The sequence below is a fragment of the Cottoperca gobio genome, chromosome 19, assembly GCF_900634415.1.
Source record: "Cottoperca gobio chromosome 19, fCotGob3.1, whole genome shotgun sequence".
Lineage (NCBI taxonomy): Eukaryota > Metazoa > Chordata > Actinopteri > Perciformes > Bovichtidae > Cottoperca > Cottoperca gobio.
The window spans coordinates 6,097,944-6,122,170 of NC_041373.1; the positions used below are offsets into that span (position 1 = coordinate 6,097,944).

Below are 24,227 nucleotides of genomic sequence, written 5' to 3' on the forward strand. Positions count from 1 at the left end.
CAATAAGTACTGGGAGTTGATATGAGCTTAAATTTTCTCAATAAAACCAAATTAGTTTAAAGTAATATTAATTATTATTAAAACCCTATTTGAAGATGAACCGAGGGATATCTAAAACAAAGGCTTTCTGCTTATTTTCTCAAGGAAATGTGTTTGTGCACTCAAGTATTTTATAATTTTTTGCACTGATGGTCAATAAAATAGCTTTTTGTTAATGTGATTTAGTTTCATCATCTTCATTGAAGATTTTTTCATTCCATTTTCCAAGAAAAACGATTCCAGTAGAAAAATGTATTATTATATTTTATGGTTGCATATTTAAACATATAGATATGTATATATATTGTATTATTATTTTATTCTTACATCATTCACTTTTGCTGCAAAGTAATGAATTAATGTTCGAAAATGATTTGGCTGTCTGTGTGTGTGTGTGTGTGTGTGTGTGTGGTTTCATCTTGAAGCTTTTAATTTCCATTGAGAGCTAAAAAGGCCATAAAGTTTTACAGCATCTCTGCATCCGGTTTCTATTGTTTTGGTCGCAGACAGAAAGAAAGAGACCAAAATAAATTCTCTAAAACAACATGCTGTGAGAAACGTAGTCCTGCACGTTTAGTAAGGATGATATTCAAAGTTCAGAAAATAGTTGGACAATAATTTGTCCAGCTTAAGTGTTCAGAGATATTATTATCATGGTTATGTGTCAAATTGGTATTGTGCATTAGAAAGAAAAAGAGCTTTAAATGTCTAATCGTGTGTTTGAAACCTATGAAACGTAAATGAATCGACTGAATTGAATCGAAAAAGATTTTATTACATATATTTGATCAAGTAAGGCCTTTCCGAAGTCTTCCTTTTTTATTTTTTAACTGCAATATTACAAAATAAAGCCAGATAATAGACAGAAACTCACAAGGCCTAATTAGATTTAGGCTTTATTATTCTAACATTTAGCAATGATTATTAACTAACATAGATTAAAAGATAGACCTAACATGCTTTTATTTTGGATATAGTTAAAACTTTGATTGCCATCTTTTTAAACGTATTTTTTATTCCAGGTATTTAACATGTTAAAGAAACGAATGTCACTTTGTTTGTGTGTCTTGGAGGCCAGCGAAGGATGTTGCATTTCAGGAATTTATGGTTTTATTGCGTCTATAAATGTCGGAAAACCTCGTTGTTGGTGGAAAATCACCAGATGTGAACTGAAAAAGACCATTTCAAACAAACCAAAAACGGAAATAAGACATTAGAAATAATAATAATTAGAATTAGAATAAGAAATACGTTTTTAAAGAATTAATTTGGCTGTTCATGACGTTAAGACTGGAGTTTTAATTTCGTCCTGATCATATTAACAGAAAAGTTGGCGAAGTATGTGCCGCTTAAAGTTTTTGTGACCTTAAAATCCCCCTCAGGACTGCAATCAGCCGACACCATTTCCATATTTGGCCTGTATGGTCAATGCCAAATTAATCTGCAGGGACTGAAGGAAAATCCTCCATTTTGAGAGATCATAAAACCCTTTAATACAAAATCTTTTTAGCCTGAAACCATTTTATTTAGGCAGAAAATAAGACGAGTCATCCGCGTTTGAGTTGTAAAGATTACACGATTTTTTTTGTGCGTAAAATGAACAAATGTAAAGAAAGCGACCATATAAGGTTTACGATTTAGCACGATTGAAGCCAATATAATCTAATATACTATGATTAAAGCTCTTAAATTAATGGATATCACTACAGTTGTGATTAGCGAACAATAAAAAGCTATACAAACCTTTTTAGTTAGAAACCAGAAGCTGGAACACATCCAGAACAAATCTAAACTTCACTAAACACTCTCACATTTCAATATCTTTACACTTTCCCTTTTTATCCAGCATCAAATTCAAAATTTTCCGGCCTTTGAGAAAATAAAGATGGCGACGGGAAAGCATGTCTAAAGCACAAAAACGGCTGCTGTTTATGAAAATTTACAACTTTGCCTTGGAAGTTTACGACTCGCCAGGCTCCGGGATTGGTTGATGGCGGTCATGTGGACAGCAGGAATGGGAACTTATTTCCCATGAGGTTATATTGCAGCTGCTGTTTTCCACCGCTCATTCACTTAACACTAGTAACACAACCTTTTTCTTGGCTCTTTGTTTATGCAATACGCGTACGCAGTGTTGTTGTGAGACGCTGTGTACGTGCGTAATTTTACCAAAAATGGACGATGGAGCGTCCGCGCGATGTGCGCCATGTTAATGTGGCTGTACTTGTGTAGCTATATGTTCGTGAAAATGAAGGATCATCACAGTCCTGGATGGTGGGATTATTTTCATGAAATCACTTGAACAAAGTGGGAAATTTGGGTAAAAAAAAAGACCTGAGAGGAGGCGAGAGGAGTTTTCTGCGGAGTGGCACCCACACAGGAAATGATGGATTATCAACAAAGGTAAGGGCACCATGTTTCTAATATGCCAGCGATTAACTCGAGCACAAGTGCGCCGCTGCAGCACTGTTGTGGCTGGACTGTCACTATAGGCCTGATGTTTATATAACTGCAAATGGGAAGATCAGTCTTAAAGAAATGGCAATTATCCAAAGAATCTTATTCTTCTATCATCTTACGCTGTGTGGTATTCACAACCAGTTGCTGATATGTGTGTTTAACCCATGAAATGCAGCAACAGAGCGCAATATGTGCGCTAAAATGTGTAAAACATATAATCCTACATGTTGCAAGTTTGAGGCCTTTGTGGGACTAACGATGGTATATAATCAGGAGTGGTTTCTGTAAACCAGACAGGCTTGACTTTGATGATGGTGGTGGCGATGATGATGATGGTCATACAGGCCCAATGATTCACGCTGTTCTTAAAAATCAGTTATATCTATCCACATTTCACTTGTCTGAGAGATTTAATTCTATTTTATGTTATTATATATTGCTTTATGTTATTGTTTTATTCTGAAAAACGGTTCAGAAGTACATCATGTTGATATTGCGCCGCCTCATCGAGCTGTTTCGCCTCTTTTTTATCCAAAACATTTACATTTTCGGACAAATATTTGCTCTGATTCTGGCCAATTTGTGATTTTGCAAAAACTATGAAGGCAATAATGACCGTGTTAAACATTTTGTTGTATTTCCGGCGCCTCTGCAGCGCTTTTCTGTATCGTAGTGTTTGATCCTGCTGTTTTACAAGAGCTTATATAACATCATGTGATCCTGTGAAAACATGGGATTGTCTTGTTTTTGTGTTTCTGTCATTACAGCTTTATAATCAGTGGGTCTATTTGTTTGTTTGTTTGTTTACTAAATGTTCAGCAGCTGTCAGGCTGCAGGGCTGAGGCCTGCTTGAGAGGCGTTTACTTATTGAAGCCAAACATTAAGATGTTTAATTCAAACGTTTAAATCCAAATGATTTTTAAATGAATATTATTAAAATAACAAGATTTACATCAAGAGCGCACCGGATCTGAAGCAAAAGCAGAGACGAAAAATAGGATTATTAGGAAACATATCCCACAAACATATATATTTTCTGCATAATTCATCCCAAACACTGCAAGGTATTTAAGATTGACATTATTTTAACAATGCAGGGCTTTATTTCGTTATTTTTAATTATTTATTATTTAATTGAGTGTTTTTTTCCAAAAACTAAAGCTAATCAAAAAGCTAGAAATTGTCTTTATGGAATTAAAACATCATAAATAGAAATTATAACACTTATTTGAACAAATTCACAAATTTGTTTTGCTACAAAATGCTGTAAATCGTAATATTAGCTATCCTATAAAAAAGGGCTTTAACTTAAAGACACCACATTTTAAGGTTATTAATAATACTAAGCAACTTATACTGCTTAATTGATACATAATGAACATGCTATTAATAAAAGGTATTAATAGCAAAGTTAATTAACATAATGATAATAGTAATAATAATAATAACTTTAATTATCTGCCTAATTATTTCTAAACACAGTTATTAATAGAGTTTTGAATCATGATCCAGGCTTATGTCACACATTTATACTCACACCGTTTTAAAAAAAAAACGAGGAACTAGTTTCCACTAGATGATGATGATGATGATGAAGGTGATGATCCGTGTGGAAGCGCGTGTTCTCCCTCGTGTCCTCTGCACGTATCCATGGACTTCAGTCACAGCTGGTGTTGAATCAGAAATCAGGGCGAGCTCACACCTTTTTCAAAGAGTGAAAAAAAAAATCAACATTATTGACGCATGATTTTTCTTCCATCCATTTGGATTAATTAACACTCATTATTGGGATTTATGGCAGCTGCGTTGAGAATACAATGTTTTATTTGTTTATCAGTTACTATTTACCAAGATGTAAGTGGAGGTTAGAGGAAGAGGAGGAGGGAAAGGGAGCCAGTCATTTGTGCATAAATGGGAATAATGCGCAAAGTGTTTGGCATTTCATTGCGATGTTTTTTGCATTGTGTGTGTGTGTGTGTGTGTGTGTGTGTGTGTGTGCGTGTGTGTGTGTGTGAGAGAGAGAGAGTTTGTGCACGCGTGCTTGTTTATAGCGGAGAGGGAGAAGTCCGTCTGCTATATTGGGCTTTTTCTCCATACAACGAAAAGTTATTAAACAAATGTTGTTCTACATGTAGCATGTTGGGTTTTTTTGTTTGTTTTTAGTGTATATGTATTTCTATGAGTCGCAGCTTCTCTGTGAGTGTGTGCGTGAGCGTGCGTAAAGACCGACAGGCTCGAGCGCTTCATTTCGATTCACCGGGGACCCCTGCGCGCAACAAGAGCCCCCCATGGGTGCAATAGTGCAAACACAGACGGCGGTGATTGGCCAGCGGTTGATCAGATGGTACACTTCCCCTCTGTATTCAGTGGCACCTCACAACCCCCCCTTTCAGCAAAAACCAAATCTCGGATAAAGTAATGGCAAAACCACTTGGACTATAAAAGACAACAAATCATATTCCTCCGGAGTATATACACCCCGTTGTCCACCCAATGAGTTCCTATTTTGTTAACTCAACTTTTCCCGTGTCTCTGCCGGGAGGACAGGACTCTCTCCTGGGTCAGATACCGTTATATTCTTCGGGATACACTGATCCGTTAAGACACTACTCCAACGCGGCCACATATGGAGCAGCCAACATGCAGGACAAGGTTTACCCGGCGTCCTACTACCAGCAGACGGGCGCAGCGGCCGCGGCCATCTACGGAAGGGCCGGCGGCGGAGCTCACTGCGAATACAACCCGGTCGGGACTTTCTACAAGGACGCGGAGGGCTCGTGCGCTTTCTCGAGCCGTGACGACCCGCCACTGTTTGTCACTCAGGAGCAGCGCAAAGCGGAGTGCCCGGAGCAGACTGTCAGTATGAGCAGCAGCAGCATCGACGACAAGTCCTCCACTCTCATCTACCCATGGATGCAGAGGATGAACGCCTGCTCCGCCGGTGAGTACACACGTTTAACTCTGTTGTTATCACGCAGCCTGGAGGTAAAAAGAGTCCTGCTCTCTGCGTGATGAAGTGAGCATCCCGAGCCTCACAGAGTTACCTGTCAGCTTTGGGAGAGCTCGATGTTCACACTAATATTTAATCAACTTGGAAACATCAAATAATTACACGATTACAGAGCCGAAAGTGAGATTATTGTGATTGCGCACGGATCTTCATGCGCCTTCGGGGCTTTGGCTGCTCCATCATCATCACATACATACACGACTACACGCGCACACACGCACGCACACATAGACTTGGCCTACATCATCCGAGCTCCAACTTAAAGCTCTAAGTGTCACATGGCATCGTCGGAATGGGCCTTTTTTCAGTTTTAGAGGGACACTAAATATCGCAGAAACACTTTCAGCAGCGATTAAATGTCCAAAACATAAATTCATTGTAAATCTAAAAAAACATCAAGACGTTGTTTAAGCTGTGTTCCTCACTGCGCATTGTGACTCTGACTGTACGTCCTAACTGTAATGTTGTAGAACAATATACTACTGTCATAAGAGCGAAAATAGGGCACTTTTACGCACGTAGTACACACATTATATGTATACACATCCTATTGTAGCCTACAGTTATGACATCATTTAGGATATTTTTTAGAATAAAATACATGAACATGTCATTAAACCCACTACAAAGCATATCCTGTGCATAATAAAGATATGTTATGGGAAACTATTTTGATATTATAGATTAAATAAATAAATAAAATGAATAATAAGCTTTTGTGTGCCATTTGCGTACCTATAGGAAGAGGCTGTTTGAAGTAAAAAATAAAGAAAATAGCTACAATAAAGTACAGTTAATTACTATATCACAATCTCCTACTTTATTCACAACACAATATTATATCTGATTGTTGTAAGACTGTGATTTGGAGTTGAAATACACCAAAGATCTGAACCACCACTTTATTGTATTTTTTCAGACACACCACTACAGATTTCGAGTGCATTCTCAGGTAGATCTTTCTCCTACACTTTCTCCATTCACTTAAAGCAAACGTTTAATTATTAATTCATGATTTTATCTTTATTTTTATTTTCCCCAGGTCCATTTGGCAACAGTGGCCGCAGGGGCCGACAGACCTACACCCGCTACCAGACTCTGGAGCTGGAGAAGGAGTTCCACTTTAACCGCTACCTGACCAGGAGACGCCGGATAGAGATATCCCACGCCCTGTGTCTGACGGAGAGACAGATCAAAATCTGGTTTCAGAACCGCAGGATGAAATGGAAAAAGGAGAACAAACTCCTGAATCCCTCAAAGACACCCGAGGAGGAGGAACAGGCGGAGAAAAAAAGCTAAAAGGACACTGAAAGAAAGGCATGTGTGTGTTTGTGTGCACACTCCTAAAAATAAAATGTATTTCTTTGTAGATAACGTGCTTCAAATCCCATGTTAGAGACGTGTAGAGTGATAGACTTTATTTCAGTATCTGCACGGTGATAATGTCTGCATTAGGTTAAAATCAGGTCCTCCTCTGTTTGTCCTTGTGCTCGTGTCTTTATTTAGGGGACTATGCAAAATCTGCCAAAATGTAAATATTTTTGAGTGTTTAGTTTTTGACAATGTTGTTACCTCATTATCGTAGGTCTACTGAGTTTTATTTTTATTATTATTTTTATGGCATTAAAAGAAGCTTTTGTCCTTCACTGTACATCTTGTCGTGTTAGTTGTTCTATAATAATAATACTACTAATAATAATAATAGTCTTGTTGTTTACAGCTGTGCCATCAACACTTAACACTTGTACAGATAAAAAAAAATGTTACATGTTATTTATTGTCGTTCACCTTGTGTTCAATGCACATGTGGATATTGTGTGCAATATTTTGTTTAGGAAATTGTACATAGAAATAAAGGCTTTTTGATGTATATTGGAAAATCTTGTGGTGTCATTTATACTCAAGAAAAAAGATGCTTATTATTAGCATTATTATAAGCAGTAGTATTAGTGTTATTATTATAGGACACAAAACTGCTTCTGAAGTCACAATAAACCTATACAATAAGCCTATAAATTCACATAAAACCAGCGTAAAGATTAAAATAATTTCCAGTTTGACACTCTTCGCGTTAAACTGCCAGCAGTGTAGCTGATAAGTCTCTGTTATGTGTTACCTGAGCCTTTTGTGGCCTATATTATGTGCGTGTTACATAAATGATGGATGACTTGAGGGCCTGACAGCGCGTCCCGGTGGAGCACTACCTCCTCTGTCCGCAAGATGGCGCTCTCTGCCTGCGCGGCTCTCGGGGCGCAGCGGGGAGGCACCATTGACTGGAGCCTAACGACCATTATTTCGTCATCATTTGTAACCATGGAGCATGAATTACCTCTTGAAGTCATCAGTGAGGATTTACGACTGGTCAACAAAGGCACGTGATTCCCGAACGCTCTCCCATATTTGGCCGCATACCTGGCAAAGTACAGTAGGGCTTCATTGCTTATAATTCATGATTGCATCCATAAATCGTGCAAGCACACAGGATTATAGCGACAAAGATCTACAAATCGAGGCTTTAAAAATCCAAGCAAATGAGCTCTTACTTTGTAAACTCGTTCTCAGGGCGCTATCCAAATGGCTCCGACTATCAGTTACTAAATTATGGGACTAACGGCGCTGTGAGCGGCTCCTTCAGAGACCCTGGCACCATGCACTCCGGGTCTTTCGGCTACAACTACAATGGCATGGACCTAACCGTGAACCGCACCAACAACGGCAGCCACTTCGGGGCAGTGAGAGAGGATGCCCGGGGATTCGCGCCGGACGCCCGCTACAGACAGACTCCCAACTGCTCGCTCTCATCTCCAGATCCGGTGCCGCCGTCGTGCGCCACGGCCAGCCGGGAGCAGCTGGAACTAAAAAGCCCCTCTCCTCCTTCTGACCGGAGCTCGACCTCGAGCGGCAACAATCTCAACAAAAACAACAACGCTCATTTCACGGAGATAGAGGACGCCACCGTCGCCTCCGAGACCGACGAAGGCGCACACAGCAGCGGCGGCTCCAGCACGGCACCTCGGGCGCAGCAGCAGCAACAGCAACAGCAACAGCAGCAGCAGCACCAGGACCCCAACGCAACCTCTTCCACTCCCACATCAAATGATTGCCAATCGCCACAAATATTCCCCTGGATGCGGAAACTGCACATAAGCCATGGTATATTTTACACCTCTAATAATATTTAGTTTTGAAGGATGTCACGCTGACGGTGTGCCATAAATCTGTCAAGTGTTGCATGAGTGAGCAGGTTGGTGTGGATGACTGAAGAAAAGGGCAGTATTTGTTAAGTCTTTATGGGGTTGTTTGGGTTCAGGTTAGCTGGAGCCTGAGAGACGATGGGTTGTGAAATTTTTAATGTGTGCAGGCTGGCTGTCGGCGACAGCTTGAGATAAGAAAGGCAATAATAAGCGCGTGAGTGTTGTTATGTGTCGTGTCGGTTGCATGCTTCCTGCCTGCATCATTTCATGTTGTGACCCCTGTGTGCATCCTCATGGTGAAGCCACATGTAAAAGTCTCAGCAGTGAAACCTCCTGTCCACTGTTGTTGTTGTGCAGTGCAGTTGCTAATTGTCTGGATTTTCTGTAAAATTGTAGATATGACTGGACCTGATGGGAAAAGGGCCCGAACCGCGTACACCCGGTACCAGACGCTAGAGCTGGAGAAAGAGTTTCACTTCAATAGGTACCTAACCAGGCGGCGGAGGATAGAGATAGCCCACGCCCTGTGTCTTTCCGAAAGACAGATCAAAATCTGGTTTCAGAACCGCAGGATGAAGTGGAAGAAGGACAATAAACTGAAAAGCATGAGTCTGGTAACAGGAGGCAGCGCCTTTCACAACTGAATAACTTCTGGGGGAGAGTAAAAATAAAAATAATAATAATAATTAAGAAAAAAAAGAAAGGAAAAAAAGAATCCATGAGTACTGTAAAGCTATTTGAAAGCGCAGCACCTTCCAGCATGCTATTGTGATAGAAAAAGAAGTATCCTGTGGTCTTAAAAATGCCATTTTTAGTTTCCTGTTGTTGTACTATGATAGCTTAGATGTGGAAGATAAGATGTAAATATTATTGGGGGTATTCATTTTCCATGCTTTCTGCTCTCTCTCTTTCTCTCTCTCTCTCTGTCTCTCTCTCTCTGTCTCTGTCTCTCTCTCTCTTGAAGGTGTTTCAACTTGAGCTCTTTATTGTGACTTCTTGACGGTCTAACAGGAGTAAATTCATTGTACAGTTAAAAAAAAGTTTCCAAACCATATGCTGCTCTTCATTGAATGTAAACCTAATGTATTCCGGGGCCATTCAAAGCGCTTTAGTGTAAGTTTTACTGCTATTTTTGATGGTTATCTTGTGGTCAGCTCCATAAAGTTTCAAGCCAATGTGTAGCTTTAGGATATTTTGTGCAACTATTATTATTATTATTATTATTATTATTATTATTATTATTATTATTATTATTATTGTTTAGGATAATTATGAGCAATGCAAATGTATTCAACCTGTCAATGTGATCAATTTTTAGTGCAAAGGGTTATTCTGTGGATAGGCAGTGATGTAAGCTTTTTTTTTGCCAATAAGCTTTTTGTATTTGTAAGTGAACTCATAGCGCTTGGAAATAAAAGTTTCTCTCAATTGATTTGAACGTGTCTCGACTGTATTATCAATTAGAATAAATACCAATAAAGGTCACGTCATATTTAGTTTTTTTAAGCTGCGTAACAACTTCTGGTTCGCTTTTGACCCGATTTAATATTAATGATTAACCTTTGAGAATTATTAAAGTGTAACACGAACAATACATGTTATAGGCGACATTTTTTTTTGCCTCTTTGCAGCAGAGACAAAGTGACAGAGAAAACATAAATATCTAACTTTTTCAAACTTACCTCCTCTGACTCTTCTGCAGCGAGATGCGTGTTTGCCATGTGGGAAATATGTTGGTGATAAAATCCCCAAAAGCTTTGGCTTACAGGTATATAGGCAAGGCTGAAGTTGGTAAAAATCCCCCTTACCAAAGATTGTATAGACCTATATTACTTACAGACTGTGAAAAGTCACGTGAGGTCCATAAAGTTGGTTTTATGGTTTTGGGGAGTAGACAATGTACTATATAATTCACAACCTTGAATGAAAGTGACGGCTTAACTGCATGGATGGGACTGGAAAGGCTGGACTGGGGAGGAAGTGTCCAGTTATATTTAGGTAGTTTAAGCTGCTGAAAAACTTAAACTAAACTTAAACTAAAAATACTGTAGCTGCTAGAATTTTATTTTAAAATGTCAGATTAAGAGTTTTAATTGTGGCTCTCATTTTTTAAAAGAAAATTATGCTGTTTACACTCCTACAATTTGAGATACAAGTCAGATTTATTACACATACCCACAGAAGAACTCAAATGATTTGACACTTTTAATGCTTAAAACAAATTCAAATTTCACAATTTATACTGTTTGGAAAAAAGGCTTTAAATGACTCTTTTTCTGCACAGCAATGGCCAATATCCATTAGAATTTATCGTATGAAAAAAATAAAGAAACAAACAATTGATTTGCAAACACAAAATGTTTTGCAGGAAAAAAAGAATCTCATTATTCGACATTAAGACTAAAACTGGAGGCTTTTATGCAGCTGACATGCAGCGAACTTGAGCGAGTTTCTGGAGTGATTTATCCAGATCTGTCAAGTCACCGAGCGGCCAAAGGTGAAGTCTCGGACAACCCTGAGCTGGACACAGGCTTCACTGATTTAACATAAAGAAATCTGCAGGCTATGTGTGGGCCTATATGCATTTGTCTAATAAAAAATAATGATATTATCTCCAGGAAACGAAAGGTTATATGAGACTTGTGCAAACTCATTTCAGGTAAAAAAGAAAAAAAAGAAAAAAAAAGTTAAAATCAGTGGTGGGCTATATGGGTCCCAGACATTTTCCACATATTCATAACTATTAAGTGGCAATTTAACCAGCATAATGAGTATTGCATATTGATAGGGGTAATCTGTACCCGGATCTCATGCATAATTCATGGCGGCGGGGATCATCGCTGGGTCAGTAGACGATATAGACTGCAGCCGCAGATGCGTCAGGAGGAGGAAGCGCTCTGCTGCCAGACTTTGCACTGTCACGATCGAGACAAAAACAAACGAGTCTGTGTTTTGCACACGAGATAATATACATAAATGTTTTTATTTCTTTTATTTTTTAAATTCTAGACATCGTGGTTTGGGTAAAAAAAAAAAAATCACTGCAAACACGCTGCGTAAATGTAACAGAATTTCCTTTTCTCTGCTTTGCTTTGACTTGTTTGATTCTCTAAACATATGTAGAAAGTCGTGCATGCATGGTGGCCTAATATTTACTATACATAGTAAATACATTTACTATGTATAGTAAATAATAAGCACCACAAGCGCATATGGGATTCTGTTTTTTTAAATATAAAATCTATTTAAACGCTGTTTCCTGATGTAGCTTCTGTTTCAACGCAATTAATGTAAACAATAAATTCACAAATCAGTTCTTAAATTAAAGGTATAAGAAGCAAATGTGTTCATTTTTACAAATAAAATCACCTAATGTCAATAACCACTTTAAATCCGCCACCTCTCACGTGGAATTTAACGCTTTCATTTGATCATAATGAGGAAATAGGCTAGATGAAACAAATGTCACCTTGGATATTGTTTTTGAGGGGGAGGCCAGTGTATAGTGTCATGGATGCCCAACATCTGGCAGGCTGTGTGAGGGCAGCGAGGTGATGTAGTGCAGATGTTCTGCCAGCAGAGGGCGCCTCAGACCGAGCAGGCTGATGATGGATGGGTTTTTCCCTGCTCAGGCTCTTATCAGGCATGTAGGTTACAGAGCAGAACACAGAAACAACAGTGTCACTCCGAGCCTGTTTATTAGCTATTATCTCTTTAGGTTTGTCCAGGCTGAGTGTGCGGAATAAACCTTTAATCCTGGACTCTTTGAGCTAAGAGTGAAACTCTCTTGTAGCCTTTTTGTTCAGGTTGTTCAGCCTGATAATCACACTGAATTCCTTCTCTCTTTATTATTCAGGAAAGCAGCTGGTATCAATTACTGTAGAACAAGTTTTGAGCTATTTTTACTTAAGAAATCTCCATCTTATTCTACTTTAAACTCCGCTACATTTCAGAAGCAAATATTGTACTTTTTACTCCACTTACATTTAACATAGCCTGTTTTCCTGTTTTACATTAGAAAGAGGATAGATTTAAAGCACAATGTTAAAGATTAAACCAGTGGTTCCTAAACTTTTTGGCTTGAGACCAGTTACAAAAAGTGTATAAGTTGTCATCTTTTTATTATCTGTTTGAGAACCAACAAGGTCAAATTATCCAAAATTTTATATAAAAAACAAAGATTAGAGAAATGTACAAAAACTAAATACAGATTTGTGAAGCAGAACTTTGTTTTTAGTTCTTTCCTCTCCCATTAAACATCTCACGACCCCTCTGGTTTATCTAATGACCCTTTGGAGGGGCCCGACCCCTGGGTTGAGAACCACTGGACTAAACTGTAATTAGTTAAAACTAGCTCCACCTCAAGCAGCTCCAACAGAAACCTGCAGTTCTAACGTTGATGCATCAGTGTTATCTAGTATGTTGTATGTAATATTGTCACTGACAGAACGAGTACTTTACGTTGATACCTGTTTTGTTGCTTGTACTTCTGTACTTTTACTGAAATAGGATTTTGAATGCAAGATTTCAATGGTGTGTTTTTACATTATGGTAATACTACATTTGTTAAAGTTAAGGATCTGTATACTTCTTCAACCACTATGAGCCTGAAGCGTGATGAAACATTTATATGACCAACAAATATTTTAAAAATGAGACAGAAACAGTTTAATATCATAAGTGCACATAATAGGCATACATACTGAGTTAAGGGACTTAAACAGAAAAACTATCAAAAATAATTATATTAATGGTTTAAAAACGTTAACTAATGGTTAGATAGATTAATTGAAGGCAATAAATAATAACAACTTTTGGGTTGAAGGGTTACAACTTCAGATTAAACCTTTTTATTAATGACCTATTAACATTTATAACTTCAGACTTGATTTATTAAACCCCTTTAATAATGAATTATAAACATTTATAACGGCAGACTTAATTTATTAAGGCCCTTTATTAAGGATTCATCAACATTTTTCACAACCTGACAACACAATACTGTTCTTCTGTATGCTTATAACGCATCTGAATGTTTTATTAACCTTTAATAAAGTCATTAATGGTAAGTTATAATCCCTTTATAAGGGATGCCTCGTTAGTCAGAGGTAACGTTTAGAGACAAGATGACATTAAAAAGTAAAAGCTCTGCATTCCTAAATTTAAGCATATTGTTAAATATAGATATTAATAATTAGATGCTTTAAAGTTTGAGAAGGCTCCCGCTACTGTCCTCGTGCACGGAGAGGCTGACCACCTGTCATCTATATAAACCCTGTAGATCCGAATTTGTGTAAATATAGCAGCAGCCACAAATTCGCTTCTTGGGGAGTATGTAGGTGATGACACTTCACCTCGACAGTCTAAAAGCATTCATTTAAAATAAATTTTATGGCAAATAATGTTACATGTTGGATGTTTTCTGAGGCTAGTTTGTCTGAGTTGTGTTTGAAAGGTTGTTTTTGTGAGTTCTGCGTGGAGTGTCACGCTCACAGCTGTAGGCCCCTCACCAGAGTCCAACGCTATTTTGATTTTTCTTCTTTTCTTCTTTTTTGTCTCTTTTAGCTGCACATTGCTGGAGAATATGACATCTGTGAAAGTTGCAGGACAGGCCCTTCAATGTGGGGCATTGTTCGGCACATCATTTATCTTCTTTTCACGGTCGAGGAGAAGTTTTAGATTTCCAAGGAAATGTGAGGAGGACCTCAACAAACAGCTCAAACGGAACAGACTGAACGGAGAATCTGAGCTGGTGAGAAGATGAGATGCGAAGAGAAAAGTAAGTTCAATAAATAATATATTAACTAGGCTACGTGTGTGAGTTTGTATTTGATTTGAGGGAATAATGAAGTAGTAGGCGGATATATAGGTCACACTTTACTGCAATCATGTATAAGCTGTAAACAAACCAGATATAATAATGTTTTAGTAAAGTTTATTAATGTACAGTATTTGTCAGTAATTATAGCTTCTCTTATTAAAACTGTGCTTTACTATATTATAATTTATTATAGGCTATGTTTATACACCAGCTTCTTCTTACAGTTGTTGACCAATATTTTAATAAACACTTATATTTGCTGATACATTGTTATAAAGCAGTTATTAAATGTTTATGTACTGCTTATAAATGCTAAATAAAGTAAAGTGTTACAGACCTGATTTAAAGCTCAATGTGTTCTCTGATGTGAAAAATTAAGTTTTCTTTATGTCTCTGAGCTTGATTTAGAAAAATGACTTTTTCTATCCCCTTGGGAAAATTTAATTTAGAAACAGGTCTTCATTCTATCATTATTTTGTACTTGACTTAACTGTGTTTTTTCAAATTCAAACTGCATTTTAAAATATATGTATTCATGTATTTATTTGCTTTGTTGCTTATGTTAGCTGTGGGAAGTTGCTACTACTGTTGATTCAACTGTCCATGAATTAATTCAGAGCCATAAATCCCCTCCTTGTGGACACGTGGTTCCTGCAGCTAATTGACAAGAGCTTTGTCAGCAGGCCTGCAGACTGAATGGATGGGTGGAGGTGGTGGTGGGTGTGTGTGCTGAGGAAGAGGGTGGGGGTGGACATGTCCATCACGGATCAGACAAGCAGCCTGAAGAGTGTGGAGCTCGCCGTGGTGATGAAGATGGGATGTAAAGTGCAGCTCAGGGATGTTGTCATATCTGAATAATAACTGTCAGCCACTGCAGGCCGCAGGGATCAAACATGAATTTATATTTATACTGTACACTAACTTATCATATCAGTCTGCATCTTCTTCTCTGGCTGCCTCATATATCACACGACGATTTAGACTTTTTTAAGACAGCGCACTTAATGCTGATTTTCTTTGTATTTATATGGCTCCTTTAGACTATCAGAGAGATATATGGCACATGTACGCTGTGGAGGAAAAAGTATTATGGGGATTTTCTTTAGTAAAAGTAGTAATCCCACAGTTTAAAATCACTCTTACAAGTAAAAAAAGTCCTGCATTCAAAATATTACTTCAGTACAAAAATATTAGCATCAAAATATACTTAACGTGCAAAAAGTAAAAGTACTCATTCTGTTCAACGGCCCATTTCTGAGTAATATATATTATATTATAGGATTATAATTCTTGATGCATTAATGTGTTTTTCACTTTAATGTTGCAGCTGGTAAAGGTGAAGCTCAGTCTTTTTAATATATATATTAGGTATAGTTTGTGAATTTATATATTTTTCACAAATAAGTTTATCGTAAACAATAAAACATATTGGTTATTAATCTCAATCTTGAAAGTAGCTTAAGTGTTCAAATAAATGTAGTGGAGTAAAAAGTACAATATTTGCATATTGAAATGTAGTGAAGTAGAAATATAAAGTAGCTTAAGATGGAAATAATCACACAAGCAACTCAAAGTTGTACTTAAGTACAGTATGGAGTAAATGTACTTAGTTACATTCCACCACTGCACACACGCTAAGTTGTCAGTTTATTATGTACACCTACACTATGTGTCTTCACATATGTTGATTGGTGACGACAACATACAATTCAACACTAGAGCCTCCATGAAGCTTAACACAAAGGACATTCCCAGAGCTTTAGGTCACTGCTCATGGTCTTCATCAGCAGTATGCAGATGGGTTCATTGTCACTGTTGTTTATTCCAATGATAACTGTAGAAACTACGCACATAAAACCCACAACATGTGACTGAAAGCTCCCAAAAATGTCCAGTAAGTGGATCTTTTACTGATTGTAGGGATGTTGCATTTGACTGCATTATTTTTAGCTGTGCACAGGTGGAAGAAGCACTCAGAACTTTTTACTTGAGTAAAAGTAGTGATACCTCAGTGTACAAATACTCTAAAAGTAAAAGTGCTGCATTCAAAATGATACTTGAGGAAAAGTACTAAGTAATAGCATCAAAAATATAGCTTAAGTACCAAAAGTAAAAGTATTCATTGCAGAATGGCTACTTTCAGAATCATATATATATCTATATATTATATTATTGTAATATAATTACTGCTGATGTGTTCTAGTGTTCATCCTTTTAATGTTATAGTTCTTCAATGTGGAGCTAATTTGAAATACTTTGTATACAACTGGGTAGTACTGTATTTTTTATGTGAAGTATCAAATAAATGTAGTGGAGTAAAAAGTATAATATTGGCCTCTGAATTGGAGAGGAAGTATAAAGTAGCAGGAAATGTAAATACTCAAGTACCTCAAAATTGTACAAAATTGGCCATGTGTACCTAATAAACTGCCAACTGAGTGCACATGCACACATGTTTTGAGAGACATTTTATTCAGCTTTGTCTTTAACATTAAAGTAAGTAAGTAATATGCAGCTTTCTCATTCTGCACTTGCAACATAAGCTTGTATAACACTTTTATATAGATCTGGCCACTCTGTATTCATATGTTTCTCGGTGCACGGCTCAGAGATCAAAGATGTTCATTAGCATTAATTAACCCTACTCAGTTAAATATTACCTTTCAGAGCCAATCCAAGCGATCGAGCAAAGCATGAAGATGAGACATCAAAGCTCCGCCAAATCGATGCACTGCAGCAGTCTGATGGTCACCATGTAAAACAAACCAAAGCCTCATTACAGAATCAACTTTTTAATGGAAGCTGCTGCTGACCACTGTCTGTCTCCCCTTTAGTGCTTTAAAATGACTCACTCATTTAAATTAGAAAACAAAACAAAAAAATCTCATTACATAAACAAGACGTAATGCACTTTGTATGTGAGTGTGTAAAAAACAAAAACAAACTCCAAATACTGATCGCTTTCTTTGCCGGAGTAATTTATGGCGTCTCTGCTGGCATCGCTCCTAAAGGGGATGTTTGAATTTATTATAAGGGCGCTGGACGAATTCCCAGGACAAAACTAGAGATGTTTGTGTTCATAAGGATGTGAAAATAAAACTTAAAAATAGCTGCTTTTTTGGGTTATTTTTAATGCATGTCAGTGATGGTGTAGGTGTCTTCTTAACAGACTATTTCCCTTATTCTAAATCCACTTAAAATGGGCTTCAGTGCAAAACACATCCAGCTTTTTCTGGCCTCTCTGAGCCACCTAAATGCTTTCAGGATTTTTATGCTGCTCTAATTGCCATAAAGACATTTACCCATATAGAAAAGCCTCTCTTTATTGCAGCCATGCTATTTCCATATATGAAACTGAGTTTGCATGATCAGCAGAAAGGTTTTTCCCCCGCACACACACACTCCCACACACACGCACACACAGGCTGACATTGTGTGCTATGCAGGGCGGTGTGAGCTGCAGAAACACTGTCCACTCTGCTTCACCCCACTGGCATGCAAAGCCACATCATCATCTAATGCGAGAGCCGCTTCTTTCTCTGCAGGATTATTCTAATCTGGGGAGGTTTTTCCAAAAATAAATAAAAAGGTGAGAGCGAGAGGAAGCCGGTGTGTATTTGTTTGCGGGAGGATTGTTTCAATGCGGGATGAATGTAGGTTGTGAAGGTAAGGCAGCCCGGGTGTTGTGCCGCGGACTGGGTTATGTGTCTTTATGATTTACGAGCCTGACTCCAGCCGCGGTTCAACCAGAGTTCATAAAGCTGCATGCCTCCAGACTTTATTCTGTCTCACTGCTTCTCTCTCGGGCTTTAAAACTGCTGCTTAATAATTTTGTTGTGGTGAATAACATTTGATTAACATATTGAATAAGATGGGTTTTTTCTTGAAATCGCGTTTTGTTTCAGTTCAGCGCAGAGAAACAGCTGCACGCAGCGCACAATGGACGTCTGTATTATTTTGTGTTTGATGGAGATTGATGACTTTTTAGTAGATTGTGATAAAACATTTACATTTTTTCCCCTTGAAAATGTTACAGACAAGACCATCCATTAAGTGAATAAAGGCTATTATTTATTAATACTCGTAGGCCTAATGTAGCCTAATTTCAGGAAACACACTATTCTAAAAATAATTTTAATTGTATTAGTATATCTATTTTCTATTTATGGGCCTATTTATATTTGCATCTCTATGTGTAGATTAATTCGTATTCATATTTGTCGTGTGTTTTTGTTGCCAGTTGTGTTCATATTTTTTTATCCTTTTTAATGACAAACAAAGGTCCTAATAAATAATCTCGTTTCTTAACCTTACATTTTTATATTTTGTTTATTTTAGCTGCTTTACAACATAATGAAAAAGAAGAGAAGGCTCCTTATAGGCCAGTGATATATTCATTAATTGTTGGAGGTAAATAATGGGAACATGATTTAATTTCTGCACAGATTTGACAAGATTATCCTCGAATTTGATGTTTTTTTAGAGGGTTTATTTTCACCAAACTCTTATTTTCCTTTGCCTCTCAGGCCAGGAGAAGCTTGCTATTCATGTCAGCATACTATTGAGTTGATAAGATGGATCATGTGGTCTCCTCCCTGATTCTCTCTTCGTCTTTTTTCTAGTTCCTCTCAGCCCAGAAGCTGCAGGGCTCTCTGGAAACCTGCCATGTGACATTTGGCTGCCAGCGCTCCGTCAGAAGGTCAAAGGGGGCCCCATTGCACATTTAATGGGAAAATGCAGAAAACCAGTGCGACACAAAACATCCAGCACCAAGACTTCTTCTTTAGCGAGTCTCTGGGGGGTGTCGGCGGGTTTGGGTGCACAGCCGAACACCAACAATTGGCGCAATTGGAGACGTTTGAGCGCAGGAGGTCAAAACTGCAAAACCCCAAGTTTCCTATGAGCAAAAAGATTTTCCCTTGGATGAAAGAGTCCAGACCCTCAAATCAGAAACACGGCAGGAGAATTGCAGGTCTGTATCAGAAACGGCCTTTTAATTAATGTCCCCTTTGACTACCTCTTATACAGCTAATGGAGGAAATGAGTTTATATTTTTCCCTTTTCAGGTTCAAAAGGTTAGGTAGCTATTAATGAAGCTACAGTCAGGCATGTAGCAGAGACATTGGCTCATCTTTTAATTTAGAATCATAATGACGTAACAACAACATTACAACACAACATTAAAATAACAGAAATTTAGGAAACAATAAAAGTGAAAAGGCACAGAAATACTAATAACAAATGTTAAGAGAAAACTTCCATATGGTGGCTTTGCTTCCCTTCATTTAAAATACAATTCAGTTTCTTTCAGGCCTTAAAATAATCTCTCCCTTTGAAGCAAGTTTTATTTATTTATAGAAATGTGTCTCAGAGACCTTTCCAATATGCACCTCTGAATTGTGATTCAAGGAAAAACGTCAGATATCTGTTTAATATCCACCACTTACCACTTTTGAAAAAAATAACAAAAACAAGCCAGCTAAACTCCTGGTCACCATTTTTGAAATATCTTAGATACCTCGTCTCCCTACACACTCCATACTGCCGATTAATTTCTAGATTAATCGTTTGCTCTGGAAAATGACAGAAAATAGTGATGGATGTTCATCACAGTATCTCAAAATCCAAAGATGTCCTTAAATGTCTTGCTTTGTCAGTTCAAAACCCAAAAAATATTCACTTTAATATGATAAAAGCAGGAAATGTCCATATTTGAGAGGCTAAAAACTGCACTTTCTTCGACATCGATTAGTCGACTAACCATTGCAGCTCTACTTATAACCCACCAAATCTGTGTCAACCTCTAAGTCACTTGTAAACAACCTTGTGTGGTCTGAGTGATTTCTTTGTTTCTGGCTATCTTCCCGCTTTTCTCTCTCACCATGTTGTTGTTGATTTGTATGCCTATTGTCTAATTTTCATTTATTTATTTAACCTTTATTTACACAGGTAAGGTTGGGGGAGCATGCGTGCCCTTTTTAACAACAGAGTTGATTAATAAAACAGAAAACTGACAGTAAACAAAGTGCAGACTCAGTGAAAGCAGGAAGAGAAAAACGACTGTGAACAGTCCTGAAGTCATAAATAAAAATGAGAGAAACAAACCTCCTAGTGATTACAACATGTTCAACCTTTCTTTTTTTCTAACTGTTTGTCTTCACAGACTGCACCACTGTCAACGAAAAGTGTCCAAGCGCGACCCCGGCCTCCAAGAGGACGCGTACCGCGTACACGAGCGCGCAACTGGTGGAGCTGGAGAAGGAGTTCCACTTCAACCGCTACCTGTGCAAACCGCGGCGGGTGGAGATGGCCTGTCTGCTCAACCTCCACGAGAGGCAGATCAAGATTTGGTTCCAGAACCGAAGGATGAAGCAGAAGAAGGACGAGAGAGTACAGGGCCTCACCACCACCTCCTCCTCCTCACCCCCGTCCTCCCCCTCCGCCCCGGGCAGTCCCACTCTGTCAAGCCTGGGTTATGTCCATCTGGGCGGGGATTACCAGACGGCCTCCTCTCAGCTCAAGTCCCAACAACACCAGTCCCAGCCGGCGTACCCGACAGAATACTCCAAATATCCAGCTCCAGGCTTCACGCACGGCCCGCAGTTTGGCGTGCAGTACGACACGCACACCACCTCACGCACAACAGACCCAAATGTGGATCTTAACGGGTCATATTTCCCACAGAGCTGCACTCAGGACAGAATCATGCAAGCTCCAAAACTGACTCATCTCTAGCAGAAACATGTGAATTCCTTGACTCTCCACAAAAATAACTTTCCCTATAATTTATAAATGACTTCTGTCTTGATGCACGTAGCTTATTATTATTATTATTATTATTATTATTATTATTATTATTATTATTATTATTATTATTATTATTATTATTTAATTATGTATTGGACTAATTAATCTAAATATTAGTCTCAAGTGTTATTTATTTATCATTTAAACATATTTATTGATTTTATATCAGTTGTTGTGTTAACTTTTACGCATGGGCTTCTTCTAAATATTTTGTTTCAGAGACATCCAGCCCTGGAGATTTAAATGTTCGCTGTTATTTCAGCTACATAAATAAACGCAATTTGTTGAGATTTCACCAGACTCTCCTCAGTAAATAGTAAGAGCCAGTATACAAAAAGACTTCTGTAGAGCAGCCAAAACGTTGGAATAAAAGGCAATCTTCCTTGTTTTGTGTTAAAGCTTAATTAGTACTTGAGGTCTATAAAATCTCATTAACTCTTACTTAATTACAGGCTCCTTACGGATGAATGTGGACATGATAGGCTTTTGGAAGATATTACATTATAGTCTCTTGGTGTCGTTAAAAAGAAGCCAGAAAAAAGGCTATACGGTTCTTAAATGTGTCTTTTGTTCTTTTATGGGCAAAGTGGGCCACACAAGCTGTCAATCTGTAAAAAGAGCGCATGATGGATCACTGAATTCACTGCGCTGCTTTTGAGTCAGAGTCTGTCTGCAGGTTTCATGTTGACGAGAGGCCGAATAAATGTATGGTAATACGCCTTTTGACCAAACTTATATTTAGATACATTCACAGCGAGTTTTAAATGTCGACATTTCCTTCTCAAACTTTAAAATTAAGCTTAATTTGTGCGCAACAGAAAAATAACATCAATTTACACAGAATATAGGCCATAAAAAAAGGTTAAGACATTTATATGAAAAATCAATACCAGAGAATTCATTATTTTGTATTATTACTTGTGTATTCCTTAAGTGCCATTCAGTTTTTGTTTAAATTAGCATTCTATGTACCAATTGACATCCTCAAGAAAATAGTAATAATGCATGATGCGTTTCATTATTCATATTATTATTACTATGATTACTGTAATTTTCAGCTCCTCTAACGCCGCAGTCTGAAAATGTATCCTGATGTTTGTGTTCTTATCAGATGGATGAGCGAGTCTGATTGAAGCATTTGTCATGTAAATGCGAGCCGTTTGATGGACGAGCCTGCAGACTTGACAGAGTGGTGTAGGTCCTTTGCCATTGGCGTTTAGCAGGTCACATGGTGTGTCAGGAAGGTGATATGAGGGTGGAAGGCACTTTTACAGCTTTGACATACTACCTAGAAGGTTAGGGCAAAGGGAGCAGCGATTAATGACTGCTCAGTCTTGATCAGTTGTGAACAAACAATAGGCCCGAGTCCAGGATGAACTCCTACTTAGACTACCCCGTGTGTAACAGGGGGGCTAATATTTTCAGTGCCAAGGCCGGATATCACAATTTAAACCATGGATACATCTCGTCCAACTCGTGCGCAACAAGTGATAGTTACGCACCGGACGGGCGTTTAGTTGCTGCAACTTCTGCGCCACACCAGACCCCGATCCTCCCTCTGCACCACCAGCCAGCACACGTCAACCTGGATTTGCAGTTTGCAACACCGCCCGCGAACTCCATGTATGGGTCACCTCTGGAGTACGGACATCACCAGTACGGCCTCGCGCCCGAGCAGGACCGGAGCTTCATCCACCCGCAGGTTTCACCTCTCGGAACAAACATGGCTCCCTACACCGGGGATAGTTGTGGGCCTGGAGTTGTAACAGGCAGCCAGTATCTACATTTTGGAAACGGGGATCAGAGACAGCAAGAATATCCAGAGAGTGTTTACACAAGGTTACCGGCCCAAAGTAAGGAGAAGGATTCGGAGCATATGGAGGAAACTTCTAAAACATTCGACTGGATGAAAGTGAAGAGGAATCCACCGAAAACAGGTTTGTTCATCCTGATAAATCTTTGAATTACAGCTAGAAGTTATAGAACCCATTAGACCTCTGCCGGTAATATCGACTCACTGTGTGTAAAACATAATTCAACTGATATTTACCTACTTGTTTTAAAAACTGTATTTGGCAACTAATGTTTTTTTTTGTTACATGCTTCTATTCATTCTCACATGTATCATTCACACCTATGCTTCAGCTCCATGACTTTCATGTTTTTCCCCCCACCATCCATCCATCTCTCTCCACAGCTGTCATGTCGGAGTTCGGGGTTCCCGGTCAGCACAACGTGATCCGCACTAACTTCACCACCAAGCAGCTGACCGAGCTGGAGAAAGAGTTCCACTTCAACAAATACCTGACACGGCCACGAAGGGTGGAGGTCGCCGCCAGTCTGGAGCTCAACGAGACGCAGGTGAAAATCTGGTTTCAAAACCGCAGGATGAAGCAGAAGAAACGCGAGAAGCTGGGCTGCGTTTTGGTTAACGCTGCGGCACCTGTGGAGAAACTCTCCGGCCCTGACACCTCTCCAAAGGGAAAAGGGAAAGACTGTGAACCATGATGTGACATTGAAAAAACAAAACAATGACTGTAGGGCCTGAGCAGTTTTCCACTTCTCTCCCTCAGCCACACCATTCCAGAAAAACTGTGAAAAATGCATGTGGAAGTATACAGGGTATGTCTGTGTCTGCTTATAGTGCAATGATTAATGCTGAATTGGATTCTGAGAAACTTTTAAAATGTCTTTTCATCCGTTCTTGTATTTGTAACCTTATCATAAGTCCATGCTATGTTTTGTGTTGGGGCACTGAACTACTCAGTCTTTGTTTGCACTATTTATTTACAGGGTATTTTTTTCCAACAACTGTTGAAATGTTTTAGCTTAACAAAGTTTATAAAATAAAATAAAAAGTGGTGGTATTCACTTTTAATTAATGTAAAAAGACTGT

The 24,227-nt window shown here is 38.4% G+C and overlaps 4 protein-coding genes across 5 annotated transcripts; all 4 read left to right on the forward strand.

The window, feature by feature from the left end:
* The first annotated feature begins 2,526 nt into the window (after window positions 1–2,526).
* Window positions 2,527–7,233, forward strand: hoxb6b (homeobox B6b). 2 transcript variants are annotated; one of them, XM_029457106.1, is made up of 3 exons: window positions 2,529–5,440; window positions 6,429–6,461; window positions 6,552–7,233. In XM_029457106.1, exons 1-3 carry the CDS (start codon window positions 4,993–4,995, stop codon window positions 6,806–6,808), a joined length of 738 nt encoding a protein of 245 aa, XP_029312966.1. In that variant the 5' UTR covers window positions 2,529–4,992; the 3' UTR covers window positions 6,809–7,233. The 2 variants fall into 2 exon arrangements, with proteins under 2 accessions (XP_029312967.1, XP_029312966.1); XM_029457107.1 differs by lacking the exon at window positions 6,429–6,461 and having other exon boundaries at window positions 2,527–5,440.
* A 733-nt stretch (window positions 7,234–7,966) lies between these two features.
* On the forward strand, window positions 7,967–9,900 carry hoxb5b (homeobox B5b). The gene is made up of 2 exons (XM_029456354.1): window positions 7,967–8,662; window positions 9,100–9,900. The coding sequence occupies exons 1-2, from the start codon at window positions 8,041–8,043 to the stop codon at window positions 9,345–9,347; spliced, it is 870 nt and encodes a 289-aa protein (XP_029312214.1). The 5' UTR covers window positions 7,967–8,040; the 3' UTR covers window positions 9,348–9,900.
* A 4,153-nt stretch (window positions 9,901–14,053) lies between these two features.
* Window positions 14,054–21,626, forward strand: LOC115025001 (homeobox protein Hox-B3-like). Its single transcript, XM_029456958.1, has 3 exons — window positions 14,054–14,482; window positions 19,147–19,496; window positions 20,688–21,626. The coding sequence occupies exons 2-3, from the start codon at window positions 19,259–19,261 to the stop codon at window positions 21,257–21,259; spliced, it is 810 nt and encodes a 269-aa protein (XP_029312818.1). The 5' UTR covers window positions 14,054–14,482; window positions 19,147–19,258; the 3' UTR covers window positions 21,260–21,626.
* A 42-nt stretch (window positions 21,627–21,668) lies between these two features.
* On the forward strand, window positions 21,669–24,227 carry hoxb1b (homeobox B1b). The gene is made up of 2 exons (XM_029456957.1): window positions 21,669–23,268; window positions 23,529–24,227. Exons 1-2 carry the CDS (start codon window positions 22,704–22,706, stop codon window positions 23,837–23,839), a joined length of 876 nt encoding a protein of 291 aa, XP_029312817.1. The 5' UTR covers window positions 21,669–22,703; the 3' UTR covers window positions 23,840–24,227.

Coding starts and splice junctions, on each gene's coding strand:
- hoxb6b (XM_029457106.1), top strand. CDS start 4,993: ATGAGTTCCTATTTTGTTAACTCAACTTTTCCCGTGTCTCTGCCGGGA. Junction 5,441..6,428: donor GATGAACGCCTGCTCCGCCG/GTGAGTACACAC, acceptor GTATTTTTTCAG/ACACACCACTACAGATTTCG. Junction 6,462..6,551: donor GATTTCGAGTGCATTCTCAG/GTAGATCTTTCT, acceptor TATTTTCCCCAG/GTCCATTTGGCAACAGTGGC.
- hoxb5b (XM_029456354.1), top strand. CDS start 8,041: ATGAGCTCTTACTTTGTAAACTCGTTCTCAGGGCGCTATCCAAATGGC. Junction 8,663..9,099: donor GAAACTGCACATAAGCCATG/GTATATTTTACA, acceptor GTAAAATTGTAG/ATATGACTGGACCTGATGGG.
- LOC115025001 (XM_029456958.1), top strand. CDS start 19,259: ATGCAGAAAACCAGTGCGACACAAAACATCCAGCACCAAGACTTCTTC. Junction 19,497..20,687: donor ACACGGCAGGAGAATTGCAG/GTCTGTATCAGA, acceptor TTGTCTTCACAG/ACTGCACCACTGTCAACGAA.
- hoxb1b (XM_029456957.1), top strand. CDS start 22,704: ATGAACTCCTACTTAGACTACCCCGTGTGTAACAGGGGGGCTAATATT. Junction 23,269..23,528: donor GAGGAATCCACCGAAAACAG/GTTTGTTCATCC, acceptor CTCTCTCCACAG/CTGTCATGTCGGAGTTCGGG.